Source organism: Brassica oleracea, chromosome C4 (genome assembly GCF_000695525.1).
Source record: "Brassica oleracea var. oleracea cultivar TO1000 chromosome C4, BOL, whole genome shotgun sequence".
Classification (NCBI taxonomy): domain Eukaryota; kingdom Viridiplantae; phylum Streptophyta; class Magnoliopsida; order Brassicales; family Brassicaceae; genus Brassica; species Brassica oleracea.
Window position 1 is genome coordinate 45,278,959 of NC_027751.1, and position 12,083 is coordinate 45,291,041.

At 35.2% G+C, this 12,083-nt stretch overlaps 2 protein-coding genes across 3 annotated transcripts; one reads left to right on the forward strand and one right to left on the reverse strand.

The window, feature by feature from the left end:
- The first annotated feature begins 492 nt into the window (after nt 1-492).
- On the forward strand, nt 493-2,098 carry LOC106340216 (tropinone reductase homolog At2g30670-like). Its single transcript, XM_013779097.1, has 5 exons — nt 493-563; nt 663-870; nt 961-1,177; nt 1,733-1,842; nt 1,934-2,098. Exons 1-5 carry the CDS (start codon nt 499-501, stop codon nt 1,964-1,966), a joined length of 633 nt encoding a protein of 210 aa, XP_013634551.1. The 5' UTR covers nt 493-498; the 3' UTR covers nt 1,967-2,098.
- A 2,048-nt stretch (nt 2,099-4,146) lies between these two features.
- LOC106337238 (3-hydroxyisobutyryl-CoA hydrolase 1-like) lies at nt 4,147-7,072 on the reverse strand. 2 transcript variants are annotated; one of them, XM_013776310.1, is made up of 12 exons: nt 6,769-7,059; nt 6,628-6,696; nt 6,396-6,539; nt 6,231-6,314; nt 6,040-6,124; nt 5,861-5,946; nt 5,326-5,450; nt 5,077-5,137; nt 4,804-4,902; nt 4,624-4,725; nt 4,520-4,561; nt 4,147-4,444 (listed from the first exon to the last, which is right to left on the reverse strand). In XM_013776310.1, the coding sequence occupies exons 1-12, from the start codon at nt 6,871-6,873 to the stop codon at nt 4,304-4,306; spliced, it is 1,143 nt and encodes a 380-aa protein (XP_013631764.1). In that variant the 5' UTR covers nt 6,874-7,059; the 3' UTR covers nt 4,147-4,303. The 2 variants fall into 2 exon arrangements, with proteins under 2 accessions (XP_013631764.1, XP_013631765.1); XM_013776311.1 differs by lacking the exon at nt 4,520-4,561 and having other exon boundaries at nt 6,769-7,072.
- Between the last annotated feature and the right edge of the window lie 5,011 nt (nt 7,073-12,083).

The following is a 12,083-nucleotide window of genomic DNA, read 5'->3' on the forward strand; positions in this document are numbered from 1 at the left end:
TGAAGAATAACTTTTTTACATTAATAATTAATTTTATGGTTAGATTAATGAAAACTATAGTGTATATTTAGATGTACCAACTTATTTTTTCTAAAGATTGTAAAAATCATTTTTGTGATAACATGTGTCATGCCTCAAATGTTGTAATGCTTATCTTTTAGTATATATATAAGGGATGTTATGACATAGGCTTTATGGTTTGTTAAGACGACTTCCAAAATTCAACATTCATTAAAATATATGTTATGAAAAAAAAATCGCATGTCCAGTAACATTTGAATGAAATATATAAAAAACAAAATATTTTTCATTTTTATTTAATTAATTTATATCCAGTTGCCATTTCTCCAACTTTCTTACATGTATTTAACACATTTTTATTTTAAACGATGCGTATTGTTTCCACTCTCCGAAACGTCATTAGCTACATAAGTTAGATATACTTATATGTATGTTATGAAGCATCAATGGTCATTCCTACTCATAGCCAAACAAAAGATGGATAAAAGATGGAGTCTTGAAGGTATGACTGCTCTTGTAACCGGTGGAGCCAGCGGAATCGGGTTTGCCTTTCTATTATATTGCTACATCATATTTCTTACCCATTGTTCTGACTTTTAATCAAGATATATAATTTTATTTTATTTTGTGAAATGTCATAGGCATGCCATAGTAGAGGAGCTAGCCAGTTTTGGAGCTAGAATCCATGTGTGCGACATATCTGAAACACTGCTCAATCAGAGTTTAAGCGAATGGGAAAAGAAAGGGTTTCAAGTGAGTGGCTCAACATGTGATGTATCCTCTCGTCCCGAGAGAGAAATACTTATGCAAATCATCTCAGGGATATTTGATGGCAAGCTGAATATACTTGTAAGAAACTAAGTATATTCTCATAGGAAAAATTCTACTAAGTTGTGAAATATTAGTAAGATTTATGTTAACTCTTTTTGTTCAATATAGGTGAACAACGTTGGCGTGGTTCACACTAAGCCAACAACTGAATATGAGGCAGATGATTTCTCGTTCCATATATCAACAAACTTAGAATCTGCTTATCATCTTAGCCAGCTTTCACATCCTCTCCTGAAGGCTTCTGGAATTGGAAGCATTGTCATGATTTCCTCTGTTGGAGGGGTTGTATCAATGTGCTGTGGATCTATCTATAGTCTAGCGAAAGGTACACATATTAACTGCTAATCAGTTGAGAAATTTTCAGTTATACTAGACGCAGTATTATTGTGACTTTATATATGTTTCGTTACGAAAATACGAACTTGATTCTTACGTGTATTGTGTTTCAAAAAAAAAAAAAAAAGATTCTTACGTGTATAATTCCCAAATGATGTTTGGTAAAAATGAGTTTTATTTTTAGTTAACGTTAATAAGTTGTTTTAAAGTGTTACGTCAGAATTTATAGTTGGAATAGTTAAGATTGGCGCATGTATTTTATATTATTATAGATCTTATAATTTATATATTATCATAGCTCTTATAATTTATATTATATTATCATCAAATATATTTGATCTCAGGGTTTTCATTCATATATATTCAATAACATTCATATATGTAATAGATACACGATCAGAATTCGTTTAAAGCTACTTAATTTCTCCAAAAATTACTTCCAACGACCAGTTGATGTGATCACATATTTATGTAAAACCTTGTTGTGTAATGTTAGGTATAAATATACGCTAGTTTATTATTTTCTTTGTGTGTGTATGTGCAGGAGCTTTGAATCAACTAGCAAAAAATTTGGCGTGTGAATGGGCAAGAGATGGCATAAGAACCAACTCTGTTGCTCCTAATTTTGTCAACAAAACTACTATGGCTAAACCTGTAATCAAATACAACCTTTAGTTTACTTTAAGTTTTCAATTAACGACATGCACTTCTCATTCTTGCGTCTTAAAATCTTATGAATAAACAGTTTTTCAAAGACACCGGTTACGAGAAGAGTTAGTTAAACAGAACTCCACTTGGTCGGGCTGGAGAGCCAAACGAGGTTGCATCACTTGTGGCTTTCCTGTGTCTACCTGCAGCTTCATATATTACTGGTCAGACCATTTGTGTTGATGGAGGTCTCACTGTCAATGGTTTCTCCTATCAGCCAAACGCATGAGCTGGGACTTGTGTGTGTTGGTGATGCAGTACAAGTATATTTCAAATTGGTGTTGGGTTTTGCTTAAGCCTTCCCTTTCTATCATTAATAAAAACCAAAAATAAGAAAATCTAGAATTCCATTACTGTTGACACTCTTTGAGAATTCAATAGATTTGTGATGGTTGGTTAACCGTCTCCTCTAAAATCAATGTTATCAATATCTTCCCTCTATTATTTGGTGTTTTGAAGTTTTTGTTTATTAATCAAGAAATTCTGGACCCAAAAACGTATACGTATTCCTTCCTTCTTGGGTCGGAATGGGCATTTCAAGATCCCTCTCAAGTATTTTCCTCTCAAGATCCCTCTCAAGTATTTTCCTCTCAAGATCCCTATGACCTGACTTTTTACTCTTTTGGAAGGGTATTTTCCATGTTATTTAGGTGTTGCTACCACGCAGGTCAATATTTTTATAATATATTTCCACTGAATATTCTATAAGAAAAATACAGAATAATTATTCGTGATCTAATCTAATCCATTTATGATGATGAATTGAACACACTGGAAGATCTATTGAAGATAAAATAGAACATATGTTGGATATGGTTCTTGTGCGGTTTTCTGACATTTTAACCTTATGAATATTCATAATGAAAAATATTTATGAATTTTGTTATGTATTACTATTATTGGATACAACTGAATAACTGATATATATGCATAGAACGTAATTAAAGACATAGCCTATTGGTTGTTCAAGGGTTCAAACCATCCTTGATATGAAATGCTATTTTTAAATTGGGACTTTCAAAAGCTGATTTCGGGACTGTGGGAGAACTTCTATGGTAATAAAAAATAAAACAATCATATCAATCTAATTAGGATGAACTCGAGAGCCATAATTCTATAGTACCACTCATCTCTAGCTCTTAACTGTATGATTTGCTTGTACTTGTTACTTTGTTAGTTATTTTCTCAAATTATATGACCATTAGTCATACCCGTATATTAGCTTTTAGCATTTTAATTTGAAGAAACCTTTATAAAAATATTAAGGAGTTAAATGCAAGACGAAAACTATATTTCTGATTTGCATGATGGATCTTGGACAGTCTTTTCTCTTTTCAGTAGATGCGGCTGAGATTGGATGGACAGTAGGGGGAGCATTCAACTTTTGGGGACAAAGAATTTCATTCGACGCGAATCAGCTTTGCACTCGGAGGTAGAAGCACTGCGGTGGGTAATTGAGAATATGCTTCAACATTCAACATGCCAGACTTTTGGGACAGACTGTAAGGAGCTGATTGCAATGATAAAGGAACCTCATGCTTGGCCAAGCTTTGCGACGGAATTGGAGAGGATAGAGACGCTACTGATATGCTTCCCAGATTTCAACATCATTCATGTTCCACGAGCGCGTAATCAGATTTCAGATTTTTAAGCTAAAACTGCTAGATCTTTCCATAGGAAGTTACTTTTTATTGGTTGTTCTATCCCGGTCTAGTTACCCAGACTACCTCAAGTTTAAGTAATAGAATGGTCGTTTGACGTCAAAAAAAAAACTATATTTCTGATTTGAATCAGTGGATATATATAAATGAAAAATTCTAAACATTCACACCAATAGCTATATAACAGAACAGAGAAGATGGAATTTTAAAGGCATGTCCAGGGGCAGACCCAAAGCATGAGAGTGTGTGGCATGTGCCCCACCCTAATTTTTGCTTTTCATTAATAATTAGTGTTAAGTTTATTCAAGTACATTTACACTAAAAAATTTGAGTTATAAGCAAATGGTTATCTACTTATGTGCCCCATACCAAATAGGTTTGCTATATAAGAGGAACTCGCAGGCATGAACCAATGATGAAAAAGAGACGTGCCTCCAACACCATTAACAAACTCTTAATATCTGCTTTGGTGCTATCTCTCAATTATCTTACGTGTTCAAGCTTTGTCACATTTTTACTCTTTTTCAGACCTAATCCATAGTGCTCCTAATTAATGCGCTCGTTATGCCAAACCGAAAAGCACCGAACAAAAATACGAAACCGATGACATTTGGAATTGGATGAGTCAATATATAGGCATTTGTATATTGGGTGTCAAGCATGGCTAGCAGCATAGAAGTAATTAAGGATTTGGAGGGTTGCTTCCCTCCACGCAATGCAAGATGAGCTCCATAACCTTGTCAACTTTACAGCTTTGCGATCGCTGAAGCAGGCAAGTGTTTCCTAGGAGGAAGCTTTAGATCCTCCCATCCATCCTCTTCTTCCACTCTCTTGAAGTACTTATCTACCATGATATCCTTCATATCCTCCAGTCTCCTTGGCTCCCACTGAAATATAAGTACGGCATTACATAAACAGAGAATGACATAACCACAAATCATAAAAGGAGAGATTTGTTAAACCTTTGGATTCCTATCTTTGTCTATCAATATTGCTCTACACCCCTGCGCAAGGAATTGTAATTATGACCTACAATAATTTAATCCGGGGAAACTGAAAAACAAACCTCCACAAAATCTTTGCTTATTTCTCCCTTCATCACATGAGACACCATTCTATTCTCACGGATAAGACACTGCCCCACACCTTGCAGTCGTCCTTCTCTTATCTGAAATTTATACAACACAATCAAAGTCAACTTATCTTTCACATCATTACATGCTTGTGATGCATCTTGGGAACGAACCGATCTAAGAGTGATTTTAAGGCTTGCTGGTGAAGCTTTCTTCAATGCTTCAACGGTAGCTGAGATCCAATCATCTGGTTTGTGAGTGGCCTCTCTCTCCTAACCAATACATATAGGGTAGAGTGCATTGTCAAATTGTAACTCATAATCACAAGATTAACATATCCTATATAGTTATGGAAATAATGGCTCACTTTTTCTAAAGTAATGGGGAAAAGGAACGAAACATACCACTGAAAAAATCTACTGAAACAAAGATAGGCAAAAACTTACAAGTGCAGACATAATTTCTTCGATTGTTCTTCTGGAGAAGCACTTATCAATAACATCTAACCTGCATAAAGAGAAGTAAATGGCAAGATAAGAAACTGGTGACACAAATTTCCCTTGAATATCTACTGAGATATGGATCGTGTTACATTGTGAAGTGACACGAATATATACAAGGTTGAAGTTTATTAAACTTGTTATGTATTAGTACTGGTAGAAAGAGTAAACGAGAAAAAAACTAGAGAGCATTGCCTATAGAAAGCACTCTGACGTTCCGGATGTGGATGTTGAGTGTAAGCATCGAGAATTGTTGAGGCAAAGGTAACTGGATCACTTGAGCCAACTTTGCAAAGATCTGCTTGTAAAGCAGTTAACCTCTGTGACAATGAGTACAATTCTTAGCCAAGTAAATAGTAGCTATAAGAAAAATGGAAATGACTAGGAGGAAACAAAGACACTAAGAAAATATACTGACCATGTGGTTATCAACACTTATAAGTTTGAATAGTTAAGAGTAGGCAATAGCTGTTGGAATGTAAAGCAAGCTGTTTAACCTTGCTTGCAAGTGTGTGTGTGTAGTATCAGAAATCTACTTTAAGTATGTGTTATTAGAGAAATCTATTTTAAGTATGTTTAGTAGAGAAATCTACTAAAAGACATTTCAAAAGGGGATCCATATCATCAATGAAGTAAAGAGTAAAAATATATCTCTTGTTGTTTCTCTAAATAAAAAGAACTAAAATGTTCTAAAGACATATAATAACTGTAGTGCAGAGGAAGTTGATACCGTTGAAGGCACAAAATGAGTTGCAAGACCACAAGCAAGCATTTCGGCACCATTTAACCTAGCTCCTGTGAGGCCAACATACTCTCCTGAGCAAGAAAAACATGAATGATGAAATAGATAGAATAGCCTTAAAAACTTTTGAAGGAGATAAAAAACCAAATGAATATTTCTTTTGTTACCAAAAAATCCAGAGAGCCTTGACAATAAGTAGGAGGCGCCTACATCTGGAAATAGCCCTAGAGCTGTCTCAGGCATGGCAAAAACCTTGCAGAACACTCAAAAGATATAGGAACTAATACTGTACTATGTTCTGTTTTAGACCAAACTATTTGTCATCCACATGGACATGTTTTTTTAAGAAGAAGAATACCGTGTTCTCTGTTGCAATACGAAATCGACCGTGGACGCAGACACCAGCTCCACCTCCCATGACAATACCATTTAAAATTGAAATCTACATTTTTTTTCAGAACAAGTTACTGAGCTTATAGTACACTTCTCTAAAAGTAGAGAGTATACTGAGAAGAAGTGAGACCTGAGCTTTACAATAAGTGGCCATAACGTAGTTGAGAGTATATTCAAGTGACATGAAATCAGCACTGCGTCTCCATTTGCCTAGTCCGATGTCACGAACAACAGCTGAAACATCACCACCGGCACAAAAAGCTCTTCCCTGACCCTGTGCCAAAGTTAATACACTTGTTTGACACAAAGGGTCCTCCTCATATGTATGCCAAACAGGAAATGGATAAGGATAACGAAATTACCTTTAGGATGACAAGTTTGACAGTAGGGTCCACCTCATATGCAAGAAACAGTTGCAGCAACCGAGTGACCTATAGAAGATAAATTTAAGACAAATATGTAACGTATGGAGGATAAAAACAGCAAAGGGAAAGATTCAATACCATGTTCAAAGACAGAGCATTCAGCTGCTTTGGTCTGTTTAGTGTCAAGATTCTAACACTAGGTTTCTCTTCCACTAAAATCTGAGAGTGAGATTCTAAGGCCATTATCTTCTTCTTTCATAAGGGGTCAAACTTGCGTAATCCTCCAGGACATATACCATAGCAGCGACCTGATCCGGATCCAGATCCAGGGAGGATATTTTAGTATATTCAGATCTATGGTATCCCACTTCTTTTAGTATATTCAGCTAATTTGCTCTTTTTCTTTTGTTGTTTTGTAGGTAATTAACTTCATCTTTTAAAAAAAAGTAATTGGTTTTGGACCTTTTGGTTCTACTTCTTGCTGTTGTTTCTGCGGAGTTGTTTATGTTTTTTAAGCCTTCTTTTGTTTTTTGAGTGAACTTGATAAATTTACTGTCTCATTTTACTATAAGAAAATCATATATCAAAATATTTTTAATTTCTCCTATGATTTACATAGTTTTAAAATATTCGTTTAAAATTTTACATTTAAATGTTACAATTAATGTACAAAATATTTAGCATACTTAGCAAAATATGTTATACTTACATATAAATATATAAATATCTTAAAATAATGGCAGTTTTGTTTATACCACTCACCAAATGTCCAAATGGTCAGCCTCGTAATTATGTCTTCCTTGATTTTACACAACTTATGGGTCCTCTCACAAGTTGAAACGTAACCTAAACTTATTTATTTGTTCAACCATATGTGTGTTAGTTTCTCTCACGACATAGGGGCCGGGACGTACACCAAACATTTTTAGTAAGATAAGATCCCATTGGTGTGTAACCACTTCCATGAATTCTGCATAATTAATTGACCGCATTATAGAGCTGGTACACGTTACACAGTGTTATGAATCTGGATGTAAGTTACCAGTGCCGACTTGAATGACGCCTAAAGCGCATTGAAAAATGATGCTCTTTAACTATATCTATTTATTTTACTTTTAAGTTTGTTAAGAAAAATTATGCATCTTTGATTTAGTTTTAAAAAAAAAATTATGCAAGATATTATAAAATTTTAATTTGTTTTAAAAAGTATATTAAATAAAAATAAATAATTATTTGTGAATTAATTATTTTCATTTTCTAAATTTTTATTAATTTTGAATAATAATTTATTTTTACAAGTACATACTTATTCAGACATAATTTAGCTTAGTCTTTTTTATAGATTTTAGTTTAAAAAACTAAAAAAAAAAGAATAAAAAATCCAATGGTTAACGGTAATTAAATTAGCAAAGACTGATTTAAAAAAAAATGAAAACTAAAACATACAAATTGTTAAAACATAATAAACAATTATAATTTTATTTAGTTTTATATAAAATTGTATACTTCATATAATAATATAAAGTAAAAAGAATTTAGTGGACAAATGAAAATATAATTAAAAAAATTAAACTATCTGAAATAGAAGAAATTTAGATCTTTTACAAATCCATCGTATCTTAACTAGTTAAGATTTTGATCACATGTCATTTTTTATCATTACCCTAAAAAAAAAGTTGTCTTGTCATCATTACAAAAAAATAAAATAAAAAAATAGGCAGGAAGTAGGGTTCGAACAGAGCAACTGGTGGACAAAATACCAGGAACCTAAGCCATTATACCAAGGGAGCACGCTTGTAATTGGCGCCCCTAATTGTTTTATAAACGTTGGTGCCTAAAGTCCTTGCTTTACGAGCTTTAGCCCAGAGCCGGGTCTGTAAGTTACACATGATTGTATATTATTGATGCTACTACCAGGATTGATGTTGATGTAACTCTTCTAATCAGAATTGGTGTCAAAGGGTTCTCTCATTTACTTGCTCGCTGGACAGGTCCATAGGGAAAGCCACCTAAGCGACCACTTAGAGCATATAATTTTGGAAGGAATATTTTTATTTAGTTTTTCATATTACATTTTTTGTTATTTATTATATGTAAATATAATGTACAATTTTATTGATAATAATAATAATTGTAAGATTTGTATCCTTGTTTATATAACTTTTATTAATAAATATATTAAATAAATGTTTTTTAAAGAATAGTTATTTTAAAATGTGAAATTTTATATTAACAAAATTTTTTTACTAAAGTTATGATTGACAACAATAAAGTGTTTATGATAACATCTATCTATCTATCTATTATTATGAAGAAGGGTTTACTCCCTCCTCAGAGCGCCACCTAGGATGCCACGTCAGAAAGTCGCAGGTTATCGTCGCGACACGTGTCCAAAGGATGGTGGAGTTCTGATCCCCTCTTTGTTCTGCGGGGCAGTGACGCCTGAGCTTCATCTCGGCCTCTGAAATGGTCCCATTTATGTTTGTTTCGTGTTTAAATGGACGTTGATCGAGCGATTCTCTCTCTCAAAACTCAAAGACGCAAGCTCGGCCAATACCAGCAGCAGGTTTTCGATTCGATCCAATATTAGTTCCTTTCTATTTTGATAAACTGAGATCAAATAGGTTTAAACTGAGATCAGAGACAATACATACGGAGTTTTGCTCAAGCGCTGAGGCACCAAAATTGTAGCCATGTACATCAGGTACCTATGTAGGTCATAACCCTTCTATATTCGCACGGGATGCTGCTGATTTGAGCTTACTATTTAGCTATGTGTCAATTTGATGGGGTTAGTTCTTCCTTTTCTTTTGTGTGTATACACTTGGTGATACTTAACCTAGATTTAAATTCCCAGATCATATTTCAATTTGTAATTTTTAGTTCAGAAAGTTCTTTTTGACAAAATTCTTTGATTATGTAATTACTCTGTTTTCTGATTTTTTTTGTTGGTATTTTATCAGCTCTTTGATTCTCTTTCTATGTCTCTCTCTCTATACCATTGCAGAAATTTTGCGATGATGTGTTTGTATGACTCTGTGTTATTGATTTTCTCTTTCAGATTCTCACTACGTGTTGGACTTCAAATATTGATTTGGTGTGTTCAGTTAGCTCTTTGACTCTGTACTTTCCAAACACAGTAGTTTTGTGCTCTCAGTATGGAGAAGCAGAAATACTTATCGCTCAAATCTGCCAAAGTTTGTCCTTACATTACCTTGATGTAAGACTGGTAAGTATTATTTACTCGCGTACTCTGCTATCAATTTCTTTTTTTCTTCTTAAACATGATTAGATTAGTTGACTACAACCATCACTTGAGAGTTATCTTTCAGTTTTTCTTCATGATTGGTTGGTCATAAATCTGTTTGCAAGACAAAGCTTCAACCCATGCTCATCCTACCGAGGGTGTCTTATTGACGTCTTACCGTTCTCGGATGACCAACAGCCAGCCTCTGAACGTGTCCTCAGTCCTCACTACTGCCCTCCCGTCTACAGTTGTATCACGTTAATGTACCACTAGGGACTCTCTTATTTTGTGTTAACGGTCTTCTTTCATTTTTTGATCTTTGGTTCCAAGCTATAGCCTGAGGGTCTTAGAGAGCATGTCAAAGAAGGAACAAATGCGAGAAACACTTCTTCGAACCCCTTTGATCGATATGCCAGAAACCGCACAGAACTCACTCACTCACCCATCTGCTTCATGGTGATTATTGCATAGATGAGAAATGATTAGCACAAGACGTTTGTTGGTTGTTGATTAAGCGTTTAAGCACACACCAATTAACCTAATGTGCCAACAATACTACAATCGAATGGTATGTCATTGTAGCATTTTAGGATCGAATCCACAAGGAACTAGAGATCTACAACACCAAGAATACACAAACTTCCTTAATCTAAGCAAACAAGAAGATAGATGATTTGTAACAAGCTAATATCCTAGAAATATAAACAAGGTGGTCTCAAATCCAATCAAGAAATAAGTGCAAGAACTTTCAATCAAATGCTAAGGATGGATCCATGGCCAAAGATAATTGATATAAGGTGATCAAGGTTCAATCTAGGATGTTCAAACAAAACAATCAACAAGTCTATAGGTCTAGATCTCATTCAAAATAGATTAATCCACTCCCGTGATAATAATCTCTATCCTAGTCATGCATCAAACATCAACTCCCGTTGGCTAACACATTCAAGCATGCATAAATCACAAGTCTACTAACTACTTAAACATCTCGGATATCAACTGCCGTTGGCCAAATATGTAAAAGACAATGCTAAGTTCATTCAAGCATTTTAACAAACAACTTCCGGACATAAAATAGCTTAAGGTCTAGATGAGAGTGATCAAGTCTAATCTAGCATTAAGAACACTTAGCAAGCATAGAACAATGTTAATCAAGCAATAAACATCATAAATATCCACTTAATCACCCTAATCTATCTAACTCATGAATCACAAGTTCACTACTCACTAATCTCCATGAGAAACCTTAAACTCATGTAAGGATCAAGGCTAATCATGTTAATGAGTAAGAGAAACACAAATATAAGATGAAGTACTTCCTTAGATTATCAAAAGATTCAAGCTTTTACAAGTGTAGACAAAGTCTTGAGAGAAAATGAGTTAAATTAGGGTTTTTGGAGTCTAAAACTATTTATAAGAGGTCTAAACTCGTCTTGGTTCAGTTGAATTAAACCGGGCCAAACCGGATTAAACCGGGTCAAACCGGATTAAACCGGTCAACAGTTTGAAGTCACGTCTTTGTCATCTCGGAGCGGGCCGGGCTTGGCATGTCGCTTCATGTACCCGCTCTACTACTTGCTTCAATGTTGATTTTTCGTTGGATGATGCGAGCGGGTCGTTGATCTCGCTACAAACCTCGCTCTACGGTTCGCTTAGCATGCAGCGGTCTAGATCGCTCGTTGTGGACAGTCGCTCCAAGGTGCGCCATGATCCCGAGCGGTGACTCAAGGCCGCAACTCCAGACCGTTCTGAACCCAAGCATAACTTCCTCTCATCGCGACTCCAATGACCGTGAAGGCTCTCCGGTCTTGTCGTGCTCTGTTCTGGTGAGGCTCCTTCTCCAAAGCCGAGATCGTGCTCGGACCACCACGACACTACAAGAAAACACACCGAATTCCGACGGAGGTTCCGACGGACACCAAGGTCGTCGGAAATTTATGACGGAATACTGACAAATTTCCGACCAAATCCAAAAAAATTAAGTCGTCGGAATTCCGTCGGCCATTTCCGACGGAATTCCGACGAAATTTGGTTCGTCGGAATTTTCCGACGACTTTTCGACGACATTCCGATAAAAAATATAACCGTTGTAGTCGTCGGAAGTTCGTCGGTATATTCCGACGGAATTCCGACGAACCATGTGACCGTTGCCGACAAATATATATGACCGTTGTATAGCCGTTTGAGATTGGACAATTCCGACGGA